The 22,704-nt window shown below is 37.0% G+C and overlaps 4 protein-coding genes across 4 annotated transcripts; 2 read left to right on the forward strand and 2 right to left on the reverse strand.

Moving 5' to 3' along the window:
* Positions 1-55: 55 nt before the first annotated feature.
* On the reverse strand, positions 56-10,631 carry CBG18026 (the record flags this gene model as incomplete). Its single annotated transcript, XM_002642039.1, is given in 19 exon segments — positions 56-466; positions 515-788; positions 836-1,442; positions 1,491-1,614; positions 1,654-1,824; positions 1,883-2,086; positions 2,088-2,228; positions 7,637-7,757; positions 7,801-8,102; positions 8,150-8,262; positions 8,385-8,651; positions 8,701-8,860; positions 8,906-9,009; positions 9,054-9,271; positions 9,665-9,850; positions 9,893-9,972; positions 10,018-10,118; positions 10,161-10,446; positions 10,491-10,631. Coding segments are annotated over 19 exon segments (4,011 nt in total), but the record flags the coding sequence as incomplete, so codon positions are not given.
* Cbr-lron-5 lies at positions 4,501-6,823 on the forward strand (the record flags this gene model as incomplete). The annotated part of the gene is made up of 7 exons (XM_045243958.1): positions 4,501-4,794; positions 4,843-5,118; positions 5,232-5,474; positions 5,526-5,876; positions 5,923-6,395; positions 6,443-6,558; positions 6,606-6,823. The coding sequence occupies 7 exons, from the start codon at positions 4,501-4,503 to the stop codon at positions 6,821-6,823; spliced, it is 1,971 nt and encodes a 656-aa protein (XP_045096366.1).
* A 1,313-nt stretch (positions 10,632-11,944) lies between the features above and the next one.
* On the reverse strand, positions 11,945-13,776 carry CBG18025 (the record flags this gene model as incomplete). The annotated part of the gene is made up of 8 exons (XM_002642038.1): positions 11,945-12,015; positions 12,068-12,131; positions 12,278-12,361; positions 12,407-12,481; positions 12,527-12,672; positions 12,718-12,942; positions 13,092-13,382; positions 13,674-13,776. 8 exons carry the CDS (start codon positions 13,774-13,776, stop codon positions 11,945-11,947), a joined length of 1,059 nt encoding a protein of 352 aa, XP_002642084.1.
* Positions 13,777-17,350: 3,574 nt separating this feature from the next.
* On the forward strand, positions 17,351-20,489 carry Cbr-pqn-29 (the record flags this gene model as incomplete). The annotated part of the gene is made up of 5 exons (XM_045243959.1): positions 17,351-17,429; positions 18,349-18,547; positions 18,593-18,687; positions 18,738-19,034; positions 19,513-20,489. The coding sequence occupies 5 exons, from the start codon at positions 17,351-17,353 to the stop codon at positions 20,487-20,489; spliced, it is 1,647 nt and encodes a 548-aa protein (XP_045096365.1).
* Between the last annotated feature and the right edge of the window lie 2,215 nt (positions 20,490-22,704).

Genomic DNA, 22,704 nt, shown 5'->3' on the forward strand with positions numbered 1-22,704 from the left:
CCAACAAAAAAAAGCTCAAACAGAAAGTTAAAAGCAAGTACAGAACTCAAGTTTCACACCAATTATAGGCGTTTCTGAACATTCGAATCCAAGGAGAAAGTGCCACTGACTGTTGATCAAATCGTGTATTCCAGTTGACATCATCTGGATCCGCCCATTGCCACGTCAAGAAGGATCGGTCCGCATGAGGCATCATTGCGAGATGCCTTCCATCGCGACTGCAAATCGCGGCCACGTCATCAATAGATCCATTCGGATTCCATGGGTACGGTAGCTTTTCTTTCGAGTAATCAGCGCCAGTCATTCCAAGATCATCGCAGAAACGGACACAAACCTGACCGTTTCTTCTCAAGTTTTCGAGATTTTGAGATGATCGATAATTGAATTGACCTTCACCGTGAGAAGACCACAGTCCCAGAATTGAGTTCTCCATTCCAGAAAGCATGATACATCGACTCTGTTCTATCTGGAAATTGGATCGATGTTTTTAAGAAGCACTTGTTTATTGAGTCACTTTGACAGGTCCAAAGTTGCTTTCGAATCGTCCACATTCATTTTCATCTAGGAATACTGTAACGCTTTCCGATTCATCATCTTCATCTCCAACCCAGCCGAGTTGAGCCATCAACTGACATCCATTACAGACTCCATATGAAAATGTGTCAGATCTTGAACGGAAAACTTTGAAACTCTGTGAAACTTTCTCATTGAATTGAATTCCCGCAGCCCATCCTTTGGCAGATCCCAAAACGTCGGCATAAGAGAATCCTCCAACAAATGCAACTCCTCTGGAAAATAGTTAAATTTCTATGTAGTTATGGTTTTTAGTAGAAACCTGTAGGAATTTAAATTGTGTCCTTTCAGCATATCACTCATTGTAACATCAAAAGTCTGAAAACCGGCCAAAGTAAAAGCAGATGCCATTTCTCTGTCTCCATTGGATCCTTCTTCCCGAATTATTGCGACGCGTGGAGCCGTTGAAAAGTACTGTTCGTGATAGATAAACGAAGGATGGTAAAACCATTCAAAATCACACTTGTATTGAATTTTTTTGCAATCCTTTCGCACATTTTTCGCTTCTTCCAAGCTTTTCAAATTGGTTTGATGCTCTCCCAATTTATCGCCAACAAGTTCCCATTCTTCTCGTAAATCCACCAATTTTTCATTGATTTCCATCTTTCCATTCACTTGAATTTTAACATGTGCATCTGATCCATATTCCGGAGTAGCATGGCCAATAACGGAACATTCAATGACCGAACTTTGGCATCTTTTCATAACGTTTTCTGCATCTGAAACTTCGAGAACAATCCCGCATTCCTCAGAAAATAGAATGTTGATGGGATCCGTTTCTTTTTGAATATCAATATCAATTGAAACATTTCCAGCAAACGCCATTTCCAAAATTGTCGTAATAAGACCGCCGTCAGAAATATCATGTCCTGAAAATTGAATTCTAAAATAAAAATTTCAAAAATTAAAGTTGTTGCCTGCAAGGATTTTTGGTTTTCTAACTGTTCCAACCAATTGATCTTCATTTAATAGATCTTGAACAATCGAAAAAACATGGGAAATTTCAGAGAAATTTTCGATGTCTGGGCAATCGTCTCCGATCTGAAAAAAATATGATAGAAAATAAGAAAATAATTTTACCTGTGAATAAACTTGAGCCAGTGCACTCCCTCCTAATCTGAATTTTCCTTTCACACCTCCACATTTGATCCATAAAATTTTGGAACCAGGAGTAGCTTTTAATGATGGATTCACAACTTTTGAAACATTTGTGCATGGAGCGTAGGCGGACAGAACAAGTGTTCCAGGACTCTAAATGAAAACATTGAGTAGTAGAATTATAAAGCTACTAGAATTTCAACAGCCCAACCTTAACAACTTCTCCATTTGCGGTCACTGCCATCGATAGCGAATCTTTTCCTCCATCAATCGCACATCCAATCTCTCGAAGACCCTGACAAAGACCTCCAACTGCTTCCACTAAACGTGCACCCTCTCCTTCGCATTTTGCAGCCCACATCCAGTTTCCTGACATTTTTACATCCTTCAAAAGAAATAACTTTTTTTTGGAATACTCTTGTTTTCGATACCTTCAGATCTGTAATTGGAGCCCAAATAAGGTTCATTATAGTCTCCGAAATGCACATTCTTGCTCCTTTCTCGGCGTCAATTAACATTTTGATAGGCTGTTCTCCGAGAGACACTGCTCCACCGACCTGAAAAATGTTGAATTTTTAATCAATTCAATTTTCAGAGACATGTCTGTTATTTTTTTCGTTAGGCGAAAAATTTTATTGGTTGCAAAGACAATGCAGACCAGTAATTTTTAATTAGAAATTCTGACAGAAGGTTTTTCCGAGAATCATGCACATGGCTAGAAAAAAAACAATGACAAATCATACAAATTCTGTGAGCAGGAATCTTAGAAGCACTATCAAAATTTTGGTATCTAGGTCCCTTTAATTAAAATTCAGGTTTTAAAAGTATCAAATACCGTAAAACCTGTAATTTAGCGCCATGGCGCTCTATTTTCCGGAGGGGTGCTTTGGGATGATGCGAGATAACAAAAATTAATTTTTCACTTGATTAACTTTTACTTGATTACTCGATTACGTCCCTAATCATAATCTTTCTATCAGACCAAAGGAGGCGTCGGTTTTTTTTATCTCTATAATGTTTTTGGTCCTCTGAATAAGAATATGCGGGAATTCCGTAAATTACAAAAATACAAAAAAGTCCGAAAAAAAAATAATTTCGAAAATCCATCAAAATAATCAATCAAAATAATTTCGAAAAAAAATTTTCAGAATTTTTAGATTTTTGGATTATTAGATTTTTTACAACTTTGATATTTTTTGAATTTTCAGTGGGTTAAAAAATTCTAAGGACCGGAAAAACCGAGAGCCTTTGTTTTAAGATTCTCTACTCATTCAGAAATGTCCTATTTATTTCGATATGAAGTTTGATGGATGAAGGAATTAGATTCTTCCCATTAATTTTGTCAGTGTCCATCTGTCCCAAATGTTTGAACTTGGGTTTTTGAACCCGTCCCTTCTCCCCTTTTGCTCCCATTTTCTGTCCATATTTCCGCCGTACTTCTCATTTTCCGGGTGGCTCCAAAGGGCTCAGTGATGCATAAAATGTCTCCCCATTCTTCTCGTTCTGCTCTTCCTCTTCTTCAACTAAGCTCAAAACTCTTCTTTCAATTGTTTTTCTCGGTATTTCTTATTTTTAGGTCGCCTCTCACTACTGAAAGGACAAAGGATTCAGAAGCACATTTTCTTCTTTTTTCAACCCGGAATCCAATCCGTTCTATTCTTATTGTTCGCCATGTAATCCCTTTTTTGATTCCATCCTTTTGTTCAAATATTTTTGGCGACGTAAAAGAAGAGAAAAGAATTGGATTATGGAAAGAAAAAAAGAGAGGAGCTTTTGGTTTTAACATCATCAACCTAATGAACTGCCATTGTTGCTCATGAGTGGAATTACAATGAAGCATACGTTTGGTTGATTGTCTTTCCGATGCATTTTTGGGGGTTTTTGGGGATGGAATTCTGTTTTTTTGTCAAATGGAATTTTAGGAAAAACTACCAAAACCGGAGTCATTAAAAGGAAAAACTGAAAGCCTCTTTCCTGAGTTTCAAATAATTTAATTCAATTTTATCTTATTTTAGAAGTCCAATTGGAATTCTTTGGATTACTTATAAAGTGGTATTCTGCTACAAAAAAAATCAGAGCAGTGGAAGAGAAACGCCAGTGGTCGTGGCCGAAGATCCCACAACGACAACTACCGTAACCTAAAATTGTTAGTATTTTCCTAATTTATCTTGTTATAGTGAAAGACTGACTGGAAACGCACGAAAATCTAGAAAATAAATTTGGAAGTTGAACATACCGTTAACACTCTAATAGAACGCCACCCGGACCGTCCACTTTGGACCTATATATCTCACTTCTTCTGAAAGATATCAAAAAGTTGTCAACTAATAAAATGTTTATCATGGTATCAGAAACATTTTATTAGTTAACCACTTTTTGATATATCTTAAATAAAATGAGATACATAGGGTCAAATTTGACGATTCGGAAGGCGTTCTATTAGAGTGTTTACGGTATTTCCAGGTTACGGTAGCTGTCGTTGTGAGAGTTTTTACCACGGCCACCGACGTTTCTCTTTGGAAAAGACTCTTCCACAGCTCCGATTTTTGTACCATTTTGTACTTTAAAAATATGAAAAGTTTTTAAAAATTTATTGCCTTCCACTCTCATCCTCGTTTAACTGTTTCAAAAAAAAAATCATTTCTCCTATCAAATCCATTTTTCGATTCTCCCCACTCTTCTCCAACAAACGATTCTCGCTTTCCAATCTAATCACGCCTTCTTCTTTTTCTTGGCTCTCGAAACTCCGCCCCCATTTTTTGCTCCCTACTACTCTTTCCTTTTTTGTTGCAGCCTCAGTCTGAGGGACAAGAAGTCATTCGAAACGAGATGCGTATCCTCGTTTTAATACTTTTTATGAGCACTTTCCCTTCATCTCGAGCAGATCTCTGTGCTCATTGTGACTGTGATTTTCTGTCGCACACTGTGGTTTGCAACCGCCCATCTTTACTAGTCAGAACAGTATCCATGCTTCCAAATATTCAACAACTTCATCTGAATTCTTTGAATCTTCCGCAACCTCCGCATTTTTTGTTTCATCCGAATCTTCGAGTTCTGCGAATGAGCCGATGTGGAATGCATGAAGTTCCAGGAAGTACATTTTTGCCTTTACCAGGGTTAGAGGTAATAGCATTTTTACTTTTAACCTTCACATTAATATTTTGATTCTAGGTCATTGATTTATCAAACAACCATTTGGAAACGCTCCCGCCTACCGTACTCCGCAGTCTCAAATTTCTCCGAGTTCTTATATTGACGAACAATCGAATCTCGAATTTGGACCAATTGGCATGGATCCTCTCTCCTGGAGTTGTTCTAGAACAATTGGATTTATCAGGAAATCCAATTGCAATTGCCACATCAATGACTGTTTTCCCACCAGTTCGACAACTTTTCTTATCCGATACTAGGATGGAAAGTGTAAATGAAACTGTCATTATGTTCAAAGTGAGTGATCCGATTTCTGATACTTTCTTGAAAAAGTTTCCCGAATTTCGAGTGTCCCACTCAGACACTTGAAAGTTTGCTCAGTCACAGTTAACTTCATTTTTCAATTTCAGAAACTTCCCGGAAAGTGTGAAAAAGATGTCTGCCGTCATATTCCAATTCACAACCTCAATATTTCTCTAATCACAACAATCGATTTCTCTTCAAATCGAGAGCTGGAAATCGATTCTGGAGCTTTGGATATTTTTTCGAATGCAACTTTTGTTGATTTGAGTAACACTCGATTGCCAATCGGGTTTGAGGAATGGTTGGAGAGGAAGAGTAGAGTCAAGAGTTTGAATATCAGTCATTGCCAGGTGGGATAATCGAAAATCTCCAAGTTTTAATCACCTTGTTCCTTCTTCCAGATGCCTCTTCACGAAGACACTTGGACAGCTTGCGGTCAATTCTTGCACTCATTAGATATTTCTGGAATCGGTGCAAAGCGACTCAGGTTCTCCAGATTCTGTCCAATCAGAACTGTGTTTGCTCGAGATAACTTGCTTTCCACAGTTTACATCGATGCTGTTTCCATAGAATCAATGCATTTTGAGAGAAACATGTTCAGTGATTTCCCAATTCCACCACCTGGAGTCGAGTTAACAGAACTTCATACTTTGAGTTTATCTCATAATTTGATGACATCCTTGCCACCTCATGCACTTCAATCCTATCCCAATTTACAACATTTTGATCTCTCCAACAATCAATTAAGCGAGGTATCCACTCTCTTCTCTTTTTGATTCTGTACAAGACCAGTTTCAGATTGATCCTCAAGCATTCCCATCAATTGGGCTCGGTTTGATATCTCTTGACCTAAGTTCAAACCAACTTTCATCTCTTCCTCATCCGATTCTTCCATCTCTTCTTCTTCTTGATCTGTCATCGAATACGATTTCTCATCTGGATCCTCATTTTTTCACTGGTCTACCAATGCTTCAACAACTTCGAATCGCTTCAAATCCCACTCTTTTCTCGAGATGTCCAAACCGCGAATCTCCGTGCTGGAGCGATCATTTAGATGAATTAACGTCGCTTGTTGATTTGGATATTTCAAATTCTGGTCTTGAATTCTCACTTCATTTAAGACATTTGAGAACATTGAAATCATTGATGTTGCGTGGAAACGAGATCAGAATTATCGATGCAAAATCACTACCGGAAAACTTGAGAACATTGGATTTGGGAGAGAATCGAGTACAGTTTACTTCTAATTTCTCAAAACTAGAACACTTAAGGTGTGCCTCCAGAAACCAAAACTGATATCAAATGAAAGATTTTTCAGAGACTTGCGAGTTGACCAAAATCCTCTGCGGTGTGACTGCTCTCTATACGATATTGTTCCACATCTTCTGAATCAAAGTCAAGTATCTGACCCACTTCTTTACTATTGCTTCTCAGGTAAAATCACTTTTTGAAAATCGGGTCAATATGATTCCCTATTTTAGGATCCTGGCAATATCCACTGCTTCCATATTTGGCATCAGTCAAGCCATGTATCAATACAACTCGTAACTTTTATTCGATTCTTATCACCACATTTATCATTGCATTCGCTATCGTCGCAGCTCTGATTGGCGGTTTTCTGGTATACAGAAAATATGCAGAACGAGCCAATTTTGTCTACAAACGAATTTCCCTTGTCGAATCGCCAGTTCGGTTGTAGAGACATTTTTAGTTAAAAAGTTTTGACGGGTCTCTTGAAAGTTATCTCTTGTCTTTGAAATACTGTTGTTCTTTGAATGAAATTTAAATATTATCTGATTTGAGTTAACGCTTGACGGCTGAAGCTGAAAAAGTTGGTGTTTGTTTGTTGTCAGAAGATTGTTGCCGAAAACTTTGGTCTCCATTCTGTTTTTTGTACCAGAACGCTTGATTGTGGGGGTCAGATTTTTCGAAGCCAGATCTCTTCTTTTTTCTTATTTCAAATGTTGAAGGCTACATAATCAGAGGCGATTTGTCATTGGACATGTCAGCAGCAATGCGACTCTTTCTTCCATTCAAAACTTGTCCCCGGGGAAATTCAAAACGGAAATCTGACGCGAGAAGAAAAAGGGAGGAAAGAAGACATTTCCACACTTCTTCAACTTCTTTCTGCCCCCAAAAAAGAGAAAACGGGACTCAGAACTTGTTGACTGTTTACTCACTTACACTACAGCCTCTTTTTCAGTTATAAATTAAATTCCAAAAAAGAAAAGGAACGCAAAGAAAATAAATCTCTCCTCTTCTTTCCAGATTGACAAACCCAAATTGTATTACTGAATCATGTCAGAAAACATGAGAATAAGAAGGAAAAAAGATGCGGTCGGTTGGGAAGCAGACTGAAAAAAATGGAGGAAAACTAATTTCCGACTGAACAAAACGAACGACAAAAACTATTTTCGGGTTTGGCGGTACCGGGAGAAAACAAATAATTGTCAGAACTCCGAAGGGAACCTCGAGAAACAATAACATTGATCTAGACTTTTTCAAAACTAACCGTATCAAAATGGGAAAGTGCAACAACTGCCACGTCAGCTAGAGGTGTGTGAAGAGGCCCGACGCATTGCTGCTGAGCTACCAATCCAGTTACAGATCTATCAACTTTGCATGTCAGATATCTTCAATTATCTCGTTTAAAGTAGCTATTCGTTACTCTATTACCGTTTACTAGCTACTGTAGGAAGTTTTAAAACTCTTCCAACAGCTTCTCTGACTGTCAGGTTCTTCGGCAATTCAAGTTTCTTGAGAATCCGTGGCACACTTTTCAATTTGAAACACTTCTTCTCCCTTTCTCCCAACTGTCGAGTGTCTAGATCTACAGCAATTTCTCCTGATTTTCCAACCAATTTGACTCTTTGCTCTTCCATAACATCTCCTACCACAGAAACGTGGCATTTCTCGCGTTCGGAAATTGTTTGAAGTGCTTCTAGCAGAGAAGGATTTACTAATGCTGCATCATTTTCCTAAAAATGAACAGTTGGATGTGTAAAGCAAAACAAGAGATTCATACCTGATACTCAGCAGTCCACAATTCTCTCAACGATATACTTTCATCTCCTAGTTGGAATGCATCACTTTGGACTGTAACTCCACATCCTTCAACGAGCTCTTTGATGACATTTCCTGAAAAAAAAGATTGTTAATAATTAAATGAATTATGAAAATTCTGTCGGATTACGGTAGGTGAAAGGATCTGGTTGTCCCTTTGAGAACACCCGGTTTCCAAGATTGAAACTCCAACTAACCATTTCCACCAGCTCCTTGATCATGAATCGATGTCAATGGATTTCCGCCATTTCTCTCTGCACACGCCCTCACAACTCGATGCAATTTACCGCCCATCTCAGCATCTCCACGCTGAACAGCAGCAAAATCCAATTGATTCTCTCGATTTCCTTGTACTGAAACCGAACTTGCTGCACCACCTCCAACACCGATTCGGTATACTGGACCACCTATTTTAACCACTTTCTGGCCAACTGCACATGGCTCTTTCTTTACTTCGTCTTCGTCTGGAAAATATGTTTCTTGGCATTAATGATAGCTGAAAATTCAATGTACCAATTGTCCCAATTCCTCCAGAAAACATGATCGGTTTAAGGTATTCACATCTTTCTCCATTTTCTAACTTCAATCCAAATGAACGAGCAAATCCACAAATAACTGGTTCACCAAATTTGTTACCGTAATCTGATGCTCCGTTTGAAGCTTCAATGGCAATCTAAATCAGATTTTGTGTTGAACGTTTGAAAAACCGTTTTCATACTTTTGCTGGTTCACTGATAGATGTTGGGTATACGAACGAGGGATCTTCCCACGGGAGATCAAGACCAGCAATGTTGAGATTGCCGAAGGAATAGCCAACGGTACCTAAATGGGAAGTCTGTTGAGTTTTACAGGTTTTGAAACAAAACCTGCGATTTCATAAGCTCCTCGTCCAGTGGCGTGAACATCTCGAATTCTTCCTCCAGTTCCAGTAGTGGCTCCTTGAAAAGGGCAAACTGCAGTTGGAAAATTATGTGTTTCGGCAGAATAAATCAAGTGAGAAGAAGAACAAATCGCATTCATTGAGGATACTGTAGTTGGGTCAGATGGTCGAAGACGCCAAACTCTTTCGAATCCACGGATCGAGCTGCAATATTTCTTCGTCTGAGATCCGAAAGTTTTGAGCAAGAATCTAGTATCGAGTTTAGGCAATATTTAAATTACTAGCTATGCAACAGAGATGAGCGGAATAAAAACATTGAAAATCAGGAAGAGGGACCGTAAAACCGAAAGGGCCACCCAAACCGCCAACTTTGAGCTCAAATATCTAGATTCCTGTGAAAGATATCAGAAATTTGTCAACTGATAAAATGTTTATCGTAATATCATCAATATTTTCCAGTTTGAAAATTTTTGATATCTCTTACAGAAAATGAGATATTTTGGTTCAAAGTTAACGGTTTGGGTGAACTTCTATGAGAGGCAATAAGGTACCCCAACTTTTCTAAAATGATTTTCAACCTATGTTTTATTTGAATACCTTGAATTGTCGTTAAAAGCAATCAGACTATTTTCATTTGAATATTTCAAGGTGTCTCGAATTGATCCCATTAATGATTGTTCTCTTTCACACGCATCGATCCAAATTTCCCCTCGGAAAAACCAATGACGAGAGTGCTCAGAATCAGATTGAGCTAGATCAAAAAGTTCAACATCCGTAGGATTTCTGAAACTGAATATTCAGAATCTTGGTAGGATGAAAACTTACTTTTTGACTTTAATTACGAAGAAGTCATAATAAAAGTCCAGATCATCCTGGTCCAATGCAAGTCCCAATTTTTCATTAGCCTGAAAACGTATTGGTAGAGAGAATTCGATGAATAAAACAACAACTTCAATAAGATTTTGTTTTGAAGCCAGAACATCAATGATGGTTACATTTTCAATGGAATGACTCTCGTTGTCAAAATTCATATCAGTTGAGTAAATGACTTCTGAACTTGTTGTTTATTGTTAAGAAAGTATATTCCGTTTACCAGTCATTTTGTCCGCTGCCAATTCAAAAAAATCATTCTCATCTACATCGTTCGGCACAAGATACCGTATTCCTCTCTCGATTTTTTCAACATTCCGAATATCGGCACTATCGAAAACATTCAAAATATTGGTACAAGTGGCGGTTTTGACAGCTGTCCTTGGACAAATTTCAATCACTTTTCCATTTTTGGAATTCAAAATTGATTCTCTCCAAACATATTTTTCAAATGGAGAATGAGAAAGCAAATTGGAAAGTTTAGACCAATTGGTATCAATGAAATCGGGCTAAAATTGGAGATATCAGATATCAGAAATACAAAAAAACTCACTTCGTCGACAATCAAATGATAACAATATTCCACAGAAACATCTAATTTTCGATGGAATTTCTTTTCGAAATCTCTTTGAATCTGGCTCACTTTTCGAGATTCGACAGCTTTCGAATAAAGTTTCACATGAAACTTTGTCATTTTTTCAATCTTCAAAAAAAATTGAATATGAATGGATTCAATAGAACGAGAGTGAACAGAAAACTACAGTGAGCTGATAAGAAGTGAAAATATGTCTGTTTTCTATCTCTTTTTTCAGTGTGTCGTCGACAAAATCAAGAATAACAAGGTCGAGAATAGACAGGTAATTGATACTACTTTTATTGTTCTTGACATCAAATTTTTATTGTCGTTTCAAAATTTTGCATTCATTCTTTTGAAGTTATTGAAGTTGCAGGTTAGCAGGAATACGAATTTATGAACTCGTTAATATTATTATTGCACATAAAAACTGGAGCTATGGAAGAGAAACGCCAGTGGCCGTGGCCGAAGGTCTCACAGCGACAACTACCGTAACAAAAATGTATCATTTTTCCGGATTTATCATCCCAATTTCGTGCGTTTTAGTCAATTTTTTCCTACTGTTTTAGAGAAAACTTACAGAAAACTCGACGAAAAGCAGTGAAAAGTTGGAAAATATGTGCAGAAAATAAATCACAGCTCCGATTTTTTGTACCAGAACAATAGGGAGATTTTGAGAAAGAGCTGGAGAACCTTGAGAAAATTCTATCGAATAGTGAATTCTGTGTGGGTATCGTGCCTGATTCAAAATTTCACTTTCATTATCATATTCATATTCATAAAACCAAGTACAAAAGAGTGACAAATAGGGTAAAAATACAGTAGTCTAATACACATAGATTACTAATTTTGATTGAATGTGGACATGAAAAAATTTGGGTTTCACACTTTCTAGGTACAAAAAAAGATAGACGCGTCATGGAAAGTGGACAGCGAAAATATCATAGAACAAATAGAACAAAAAAGAATAGGAGATATGCAAACGTTGGCGGAAGAGTGAGGAACGTGAGAGAGTATGGGGAAACATCTGACACAAAATCATGTCAGCAGTATCTTCAGTCGATTCGTCACATTTTGAAATCGATTCTTTACAATTCTATAGAGAGCTTGGCATTTAGAAATTGTTTTCAGAGGAAACCGGAAGACGTGTGAATGAAAAAGGGGGGGGATGTATAGGTTACAAGGAAGACAGCTGGAAAAAGGAACAAAATGCTATAGAAGACATGCAACATTACATGGGAAACGTACTCTATAAGAAAAATATGTGGGGAGGAGTCTTGTGAGTCAGAGGGAAAACGTGATAACTGAACTTTGTGTAAGATTTCTATCACAGGGAAAAAAGAAAAATTCGATGAAAATTCAATTATAATAAAACAAATAATTCCATTTCGTTTGACACAATTCTGTCGAATATGACCCGAAAAACTAGAAATTTAGACTCGGAAATTGGCTGGTGCTGGTTCGTTATCATCATCCTCTTCCTCTTGTCTCACTACCCGTTGCTCTGAAATCATTTTATAATAATTATGAGAACTCGGCCTAAATTCAACTAAAACCTCCGTCAAAGTTGTTTATCACACGCGAAATATCTTGTTGAATCTGACCTCCATCCTCGTTACTCTTCAAAAAGAAACACTTCGTTTTGTTCGTCGTATCTCTGATTTACAGACACTCTTTTGGTTAGTATTTAGATGGAATGTTCTAAAAAGTTGTAATGGATACAACTTACTAATAACTAGATGAAGTGTTCAATAATGAAAACTTACAACGCCCGTGAACACGGCTGGGCGTGCACACTTCGAGAAGAGAGTGTCTGGAGATTGCCCGTGAAGAAGTCCGACGATGACAACCTATAACAAAATAATTGAGAGACTAAAAGAAAAAGAGAAACATACTGTCATGTTGTCACATCCGAGACCGCCCATCTGACAATCTGGAGCCAAGCACCGTGTGAGAAGTTCCTCACAGATCTGAAAACATACATGCTATAAATGAAAAATTTTCCAAATACTAACCGATTGTGGATCTCTCTTCTCCGAGAGCTTCTCGCGGACGAAATCGACAACTTCTTGGTTTGTCATTACATCCCAAATACCATCGCATGCCAGAACAATGAATTCATGATCCGGGGTTAATTTGTCAGTGATGACATCAGGGAAAGCTAAAAGAAACCATTGGTTCGAAGATTAAAAAAGAAAATATCTACCAGTAACGATCTGCTCCTCAGCTGGCTTTGTGTCACAATTCTTGAATGTGAAATCACCGAGAGCTCTGGAGAGAGCCAAGTTTCCATTGACGCGGTTGAACTCGACCCATCCACCGGCAGCAATAATACGCCGAGCCTCGATCTCATGAGATGGTTTATGGTCGAAGGATAGTGGACGAGCTTCTCCGAGAACTGATGAAACGGCACGAGAATCACCGGCGTTACCTAGAAGAATTTTGGTTAGCATTTAGGTTAGAACCCGAATCGGAGTATCATTATTTGAAGAAAAAATATTTCGTGATCTCAATCCCAATCTTTTAAAATCTCCTGACGATTCGAGGTCAAAGTTTAAAGTTGTCACTTTGAAAACCTACCACAATAAACATCTCCCTCCTTTATCAACACAACAACTGCTGTCGTTCCACTGACATCGTCCTTTGTCTCTTCATCCACTCTCATCTGTTGATCCAAATCCAAGAATCCTCTCTCGATAGCCTCTTTCAAATTTCCCTCGGAGAACTCTTTTCTAGCGACCACTTTTTTGTGAAGATTGATTCCGGAGTATTGTGACACTTTGGATCCACCATGTCCGTCGTAAACAGCGAAGAATGCGCATTTCGGATCGTCTGGGAGTGAGAGAAGATGGGTATGGGCATCTTCCATATCTGAAAAATTTAGCTTTGTGTATAATATCAGTTCCTTATAGATGCAAGTTTTTCATATAAAACTCAATTATTTCAAAGAACTATTTTCAAATGAATAGATCTTCCATCTCAATTTTATAAATGAATCACATCTTTTTCGTACCTCATTAAGTGCACCTTCATGCACTCATTAGATTTTTCTTTTAAAACGAAGCTAATTAGAATCTGATGAGACATTCATAAAACAAAGCTTCTATTCGTCGTGTTTCCGCTCATCTGCTAGCAAAAAAGCTCAATTTGAACCCAACTCACCAACTCTCCATCCTTGCATACAGCTGCTACCAACTAGATAGTTTTCGTTGGCGCACGACGCCGACTCTTTTTTGGTAACTGGCTCACTCAGTGTTTGTCCCATATTTCTGAAAAAAAAGATTGAAAATTTAAAAAAAGAACAAAGAACTTCAGGGTGAGTAAAATTGCGATGTTTGAACGATAAATGGGGAAAGTGTAAAAAAAGATGAAAAGAGAGAAAATCGGAAAACTATGTGAACGAAAATTGGTAGAAAGGCTGAACAAGGTTATCACATCGACCACATTGTTACCTGTTCTTCTTGAAGTTGTTGAGAAGACCAAGAGAGCACGTGTCACGTGATCAAACGATAAATTAAATGCCTTTCAAAAGAGGAATCGGGGGAGATGTTCTTCTCTGTGTCGGCAAGAAACGTTTTTGAAGCACTGAACTTTTTTAAAAACAGTTAATCGAATTTCAAGATTATTCAACCTATTCAAAAAAAATCGAAGTAAATAGCTTACTATCAGTCGAAACAAATTTGAGAAAATAGTTAGAGTAAACATTTTTGCAACCGTAATTCTTTCTAAAGAGTGCAGTGTCCTGCAGCGCAGTTGCAATTCCAAGAGAGCGCCTTTAATGAGGTTGTACGGTATTGATAGAACTGAAAAAAAACCGCCTCTTGCGGTTTTTCTGTGCAAAATCTATTTTGGAATTTCCAAATTGGAAACATCGTTGAGAATTGGAAAAGTATATAAATGTGAAACTAGATTTCAGTCTATTGGGAAAACATTTTCTTGAAAATCAACTCTTTCATAATCAAAGTGGGAATTGTATTGTGGGTTTCCGGACAAAAATACGTGTGAAAGTTCAAAAAATGTGTCATTTTTGTGGTTGCGAAACGGAATCGAGAATGACGATGATGTCATTGAACTTGAATGACTGAAATTTCACATTTCCTGATTTTTGAAAAGTCTATCCAGACTCGACACCGAAGGAGTAAAATATCTATTATATTAACCCTTAAAGCAAATAAGAAAAAAAAGAAAGTTAGAGAAAAATTGGAGACACAGCCGAGTGATTTTATTGTATGTGAACCGATAAAACTTTTCGTCTCAAGACCACGTGCTAACAGGAAAAAAACGGCCATCGGGAAATAAAAATGTGACACCAAGTTTCGGTTCATCTTGGTCGCGCCGTCGGACGTCCCCCTTGTCGCCGCATCGAAACAAACATTGATACCGAGACGGAAAAGAGGTGAGAGAGGAGACCGAAAAACGGACACAAGGCAGCCAGGCGAAAATCGATAGGTGAAGAGAGTACGGAAGGAGGAGAAGCGCAGACATTCGGCTTCCTCTGTGACCACTGAAAATCACATGGCGCTACGCGGGGAAACCCCCTCATGTGCGGGAAGTGATGCAATTGCGCTCTAACCGATGCATGAAAACCTAGAAATTTATCAAATTTCTCACGTTGACAGGTTACCAGATAGAACATGAGGAGAGACTACAACGTACAGTACCTAGGTTGGTTTCCCAAGTGATCTTAAAGTAATCAAGTTTTTTTTTTAATTGAAAGAGGAGAGTGATTTGTTAAGAAACTTCTGAAGGGATGGTGGACTGCACGAGTACAATGGAACTGAACAAGCGAAGTGAGATCAGAACTCTAGTATATTACTGTATATAAAGCTTTAATGTATAAAAGGTACACTATCTAGATCAATGTTCGTTTAACGAAGTATTTAAACAACTTTGAAAATGGTGAATCAGGAAAAACAGGGAAGGAAATGAATGCGACACCCGAATGAACAAAAATAAGATATTTTGGCAATATTCTCAAATTCGCTTCCACTTTTTGGGCAGCTGTCATTTCTGGAATTCAATGGGAAACAATATGAAGTCAGACAACTAGCACCTCGTAATCAGAAAATTGGTGATAAGCAGTCCAAAATCACGTTTTTGGGAAGACTTATGATTGGGACTGTCAATAACTTTCAATGCAATTTCCGAAAAGATGAACTCCAAGTCACAAAATGTATTTTTTGTTAAGTTCTAAAAGATTCATTATTCTAGTATTTATAAAAAATACGGAGTTGTGGAAGAGAAACGCTGGCGGAGGTTGCCGAAGATCCCACAGAGACAACTACCGTAACCCAAAAATATGTTCATTTTCGGATTTGTTTTCTCGATTATCACTGCTTTTCGTCGAGTTCTCTGATATTTGTCCAAAAAAAAAATCTGAAAATCAAAGTGAAAAAAATGACTTGAAACGAAAATCGAAATAAATCCTGAAAATAAAAATATTTTCAGGTTACGGTAGTTGTCATTGTGTGACCTTCGGCCAACGGTCGTCAGATTTTCTCTTCCACAGCTCCGATTTTTTGTGTACCAGAATAATACTATCCATTTTTTTTTCATAACCTTATTTCTCTTTTCCAACATATCCGCTTTTTTCTAGTTTTCGAATATGTTCTCATTTTCTAAATGCATTGTTCGTTTGTTTGTGATCCCCGTAGGGATGTTTATTTAGGATTTCATATATATTGAATCATTGTATTCCTTCTTTATTTTCTCATGTCCAATTGTGATCTTCCAATATTCTTTCTCTTTTTAATAAACATTTCTTTTGGTGTAAGTTACTGATTAGCAATTGTGTCTACAGTAATCCCCTTTCTAGTGTCCTCCAAGTCTTGAAAGTTTGAACCTGCCACATCCAGTTGTTCATACAGAATGTCTAAAAAGAAACAGTTGTCAACGGGGATACATTTGTAGATTGAATAGATGTGTTGGTGGAAGGGCATTTGCAAGTAAAATCAAACAATTACAAAATAGTGTGAGTGATAATGGGGCCTCATAATGTCAAGTTTGAGCTTAATTCTCTGGGTTCCTCTGCAAGATATTGAAAATAAGTCAACCGAAAACTATGATATTGTGATATTATGATAAACAATTTATCGGTTGACGACTTTCGGATATCTTTGACATGAGCCGACACGGTGTTTTTTCCGGGACGTTTCGAAAAAATATTTTTGAATTGGCGCATTTTTTGGATTGCAGGCTTCCGTTCGTAGCGACTCGAGCCGAGCTAAATTGGCGCAAAGGGAAAAGGGGCCCTTCTATTACAGGTTCTACGGTATTTATTTTTCTAGGATTTTGAATCAGAAAGAATGAAAAGATGTTGTTTGGACCACTTTTTGCCTGAGAGATGCATGGGTTTCTGTTCATCAAACAGTTACAATGTGTCATCAATATTTCGATTGCTCTCGAAGTCCAACCGATGTCCCAGGACTTCTCTTTCGATTATTCATTTCTGCGCATCGAAAAATTTAGATCATCAGGACTGTTGTAATCAGGTAATGGTTCTATTCCAAAAACTAAGTAATTAAATTTTTTATAATTTCAGAAACGAATCCCTCCACGCTGTCTTGATCTTTGCTCCCCTTCTTCTCCAACCACACGTTTCGACGAATCAAAACTTCATTGCCTACAGTATATCTCTCTAATGAAATCATGTTTTCAAGAATTCTGATCCCCATAACCATTTTTATGTTCATTGAACCTCGTGAAAATCTCCGCCATCCTGTCAAATCGAAACACAAACAAAGCCCTTTTCTCGAATCCGGAAGAGATCCGGCCGAGTTTTTGGCACGGCTATATAATGTGTGCATTTCCAAACATTACACCAATAATCACATTTTGATATGAACATAAAGTATTTCACATTCCTTGTTGCTTCCGTACTTTGTGAATCTAACTTTACCGAGTCGACAGTTAAAAGTGGTTAGTTTTTTGTTTTCCAACTTTCTTTTTTGGAATATCGTAAGACCTGTATTAGAAGGGTCGGCCCTTCTTTTGTTCCGAGATACCATGGAGGGTCCTTCTATTACAGGGGCCCTTTAAATAGAGGTCTCTTCTATTTTTCCGATCACTTTTTCATAGAAAAATAGAGTGAATTCTCGTTCAAAATTCATGAAAATCAGTCAAGTTTACAAAATTGAGCAAGTTTTTGAGCGATAATAGTTTTTGAACATATTTTTGTAAAATTGTGGAATTTCCGGAACATTTTAAACTGAAAACGTACGCAAGTTTTTAATTTCAAACATCAATTTTTGAAGAAGGCCCTTTTAATACAGGTTTTCCGGTACCTTCAATAATAATTACTTTCCATTTGTTCCTGATTGATGATACCTAGTATTAATTAATGTAAAAATATTTCTAACTAAAAGTTTAAATGATTCTTTATGAAAGACTCGGAAAGCTATAATGTTGAAATTCCTGCTATAACTTGAAATGCCTTAAGACGACTAGAAATTATACGACTACGGTAGTTTTGCAATATAATTTTTGTATTACTCTGTTCGAATTTCAATACGCTTTGCTGCCGAAAGTCTTAGGATGGGCGGGGCTTAGGTCTGGTAGCGAAATTTCTTTTCGATTTTTTCGATTTGTCGGATTATGGTTTTAAAAAGTATAATATTGATGATATTTATTGAAAAATCGAGAAACTAGGCCAGAAAACATTTACTAAAATTACATGGACTTCGCTACCGGACCTAAGATCCGCCCATCTTTGGATTTTCGGCTGCAACGCGCATTGAAATTAGATTAAAAAGATTTCAGTGAGCTTGTTCTATACAATCAACTAGGTCCCAGTTTTGAGAATAAAACGAAATTCTTCCAATTTAATTAGTCTTTGCAGATACCACCCCTCTCGTTGATCTTTCAAAAGTTGCTCGTGATCAGGGTGCAATTGTTGTAGCTGCTTTTCCTGCGATTTCCACAATAAAATCAAAAGGAAAAAAGAAATTTGGATTAGGAGCATTTGAAAGAGGTAATGCGAACACTGGAACTACATTCTCGAGAAGAGGTGGATCTTCAACTGGAAATCCGTATTCATCGTGAGTGAGAACATTCAAAGCGTTACCGTAATCCATTTATTTCAGAGGTTACCAAGGAATTCCTGAATCTCAGAGTTCTCTCCCTGGAGAAAGAATGGGAGGAATGACCAGAAGTGGAAAAAGAACATTTGGAAGTTACGGTAGGATATTCCTGTTCTTCTGATAGGTCTCAATTTAGAAAAATGTTTAGGAAGTGTCGATACGGCAAAAGGACAATCATCCGCCAATCGAGCAGGCACAGGATCAGGATGGCGCGGATCATCAAGAAATAGTGATGGAGAGAATGATGATTGGAACAATAACAATAACTTTAATTCAAATTCTAATAAAAATAACAGAATGACCAAGTTTGGAAATAGGAATGGAGATGGGGATGATTATGAAATTGGAAATGGTAATAACCAGGATAACTGGAATTCTGGATCATCTTCAAACGGAAATGGATACAGTGGATCAAATGGATCAGGAGGAGGTGGATGGAATAACGGTGAGTTGAGAAGTGAAAAAAAAGAGTATACTAGTTTGAAAGGGGACTTTGACCAAAAATTTTTATTGCACAAAAATGATTCCAATTTTATGTGTTTTCTTAATACCCTTACCAATTTATTCAAAAAGTCCAAAATCCCCGGAAAAAGGACGAAAACTTGAAATTGCACGAAATGAGAAACCTAGTTTTTAAAAAACCATGGTCCGCCACTCAAAGTGAAGCCGGCCCGCCGCCGTGGCCTAGATTTCTCACTGCGCAAGTATTCAAATCCTCGTCCCCATTCGCGACCTGTTTAGCTTTTTTTTGCTTTCGATGGCGTCTTTCGAAGACATGTCTAGACATCTAATTTTTTCGCGAGTTTGAGTTTTTAAAAAGAATTTTCATTCGAAATGTAACTTCTGAAAACTAAAAGACTAACTAGGAATCTAGAAATTTCCAAAAATACAGTTAAAGAAATATATGCGATTTTATGTTTCAGGCGATAATGATGACAGCTGGAATAGCTACAGTAACAATGGAAACAGAAACAGCAAGAACAACAACAATAACAATTACGGAAATTCATGGGGAACCAATGACAATGATGATGGGAACTCATGGAAAGGATCAGGAGGAGGAAATGGAAATAGTGAAAATTGGGGAAATCAAGGAGGTCAAGGAGGAGGAGGAAATGGAGATTCGAATTATGGAAATGAGAGATCATGGAAACCAAGTGAGAACAGTTATGGAAGAAATCGAGGAAGTAATGGAGGAGGAGACGAATGGGGAAGTGGAAGCAATAATGGAGATAATCTGAGTAATAATTGGAATGGAGGATCAAATGGTGGAAATACTGATAACGACAATTGGGGCAGTAACGGAGAAGGAAACAGCGAAAATTCTGGAGGATCTTGGAATAATAATGGAGGAGGAAGTGATAATTGGGGAAATGGACAAGATAATGATAATGGAGGATCAGAAGGAGGATACGGTAGCAATAAATGGAATGGAAATGGAAATCAAGACAATGATAATTTTGGAGGATACAAAAAAAATAGTGGATACGGAAGTAACAGCAATAGCAATAACAATGGTAACAATGATGGATGGGCATCTTCAAATAATGGTGGAAACTATGGAAACAACAATTGGAACAATAATAATGGAGGATGGGGAAGTAGCAATGGAAACAATAATAACAATGGAAATGATGGAAATGGAAATTGGGAATCAAATAATAATGGAAATGGTGGTGATAACTGGAATGGAAATGATGGAAACTATGGAAATAATGGAAATAACAATAGAAATAATAATGGAAATGGAGATGAAGATTATGGAGATTGGTACAGTATGAGAATGAAGGATCCTATTCCCAATGATGCATCTGCTGCTGAAACAGTTACTTCCCGAGACCCAGAAGTTGAGAAGAAAATTGCCGAGCTGACCAATATGGATACTTATAAAAAATTGTGATCGTTTTTTTGTTGCCGTTTTCCTTTTATTTATTTATTGCTTTCTAATTTATTACAATAAAATTATATTGATATTTTTTGAATTTCTTCAGTTAACATAAATTCAACACGACTTCTTTGTTTGGTGGTTTTTCAGATATGTGTAATAATGAGAGACGCACCGTGAGCCCCGGAAAACCATCTGATCATAGAGAAAGACAAGTCTACCAGCAAGGATGAGTCTTTTCAGAAAATGGGTATTTTGAATTTTTATGTTTAGGATCAAGGAAATTGAAACTTCCATAACACCGACTCTCTTTCCAAATTGTTTATATTTCTGCACAACTCTATTATGATACGAAAATAAATTGAATGGTTTTCATCTATGCCCAACTCGTTGATACATTTTTCTTTTTTTCATCCTCAAATTTTTTCACATTATATTAATTTCAGATAAATATTTTCTTCGCTCCAATGACAATGCAATTCTAGATCCCATACTCTGAGAAAGTATCATTCCGGTTTAGAAAGTTAAATTAAAAGAAGAAGAAGAAAACATTGCTCTTTCTTGGAATACTAACTAGCTCATAGAAGACCACAAATTCATTTTGACTCCTCATTCAATTCATTTATCTTCTTCTAGCTTCCCTCTGAACTACGCTTTCCATTACAACACAAAGTGCATTTCTTAAAAAGAGAGAGAATGCTCAATGTCATTTGAATACTTTTGTCGCTTTTCTTTCTTTTCTGTTCCTTTTCAAGTCTATCGATTCTAGTTTCTTTTTCGGAAGAAGAAGACAAAGTTTCTTCTATTGGAGCAATGCTATAGTTGCTCTCCTCTTTCCCCCGCCTCCACACTTTTCCCTTTTATTCTCTAGCCGCTTTTCTCGAAAAGGAAAAAAGAGAAAAAGAGAGTCAGGCGGCACACAACGACGAATCGATTTGAAGTCGTCGTCCCCAACGTCCAAAATATTCTGCGTCTCACACTTTTTGCCCGATGAGCAACGACGATAAGAAGAAGAAGAGAAGGAGGAGGAGGTCTCGTGAAAAAGAAGCAGCTCTCGCCTTGCTTCCACAGAAATGTCGATGGGCTCCGACGAAGACTCTGATGGAGCAGAAGAAGAGAGACGACGTTGTTTCCCTTTTTTTTCTTCTTCCTCTTACGTCCAATCTTCTCCAATACACATATATCCGCTTTCTAGTTTTCTCTTTTGTAGTTTTCTTCGTTTCCATCTGAAAAAATATTTGCGAGATTTGGTTTCCGACTTCACAATGGTTTGCGGATGTTATGATCACTCAAAATATCCTAACGTTCTCGTTCCGACTGTAGTTTTTTTTTGGAAGATTGAAGCAGATAAAACTTTGAATGTGTTGTAGCAGTCCGATTATCTCAAACTCTGATAGATTCTTTTGAATTGCAAAGCAAGAAAAGTAATGTATATCTATTTTTGAAGCTCTAAAAGACACTTTAAATGAAAAAAAAATCGTTTTCTATATCAAACAATTTCGGTTAAAAACTAAATATATACGTTTGACTGATGGGTGATGGTTTTGTTTCAATTAAGTGTTTCCATTTTCAGTGGTTCTAGATACCGTAAAACCTGTTATAGAAGGTCCCCTAACTTCTAAATTTAAGGTTTTTTTCTCGATTCCTAACCAAGATACTAAAAAGGTGTGAACTGGAAAATTGTTTATCATATATCATAATATTGCAAACATTTTATCATTTAACAAAAAGTTTATATCTTGCATAGGAGCCAAGGAAAATTTTCAAACATGACAGTATAGGGGCCCTTCTATTACAGGTTTTACGGTGTATTAAGGATTTTCGAACAATGTACGATATCAATTTCTGGTGAAAAATACGGATTCAATTTTCAAATTTTATATAAGGTTCAAAATTATAATCACAACTTTAAAAAATGACAAAATTCAAATTGTGAAAACTGTGTTTTTTTTTCATATTAAGAGTCTCTTCTGGATGACCTCAATTATTAAAAAAAACAATAATCAAATTTAATTTAGTCCAGTCTTCATCTTAAACTTTACAGCTGAAAATTATAATTTTTGCATATTTTGTTAAATTTTTCTTCAAGGATTAAGAGCGATCTTTTGAGCCTATTTCAAAAGTTATTTTCCTATTTTCTCAATTTTTCAATGATTTTCACAGTTTCTTTCGATGTAAGCCGGAAAAACTGAATGAAATTTATAAAAAAACGACAAAAAATTGTGAAAAC

Source organism: Caenorhabditis briggsae (genome assembly GCF_000004555.2).
Source record: "Caenorhabditis briggsae complete genome, chrIII, whole genome shotgun sequence".
NCBI classification, from domain to species: domain Eukaryota; kingdom Metazoa; phylum Nematoda; class Chromadorea; order Rhabditida; family Rhabditidae; genus Caenorhabditis; species Caenorhabditis briggsae.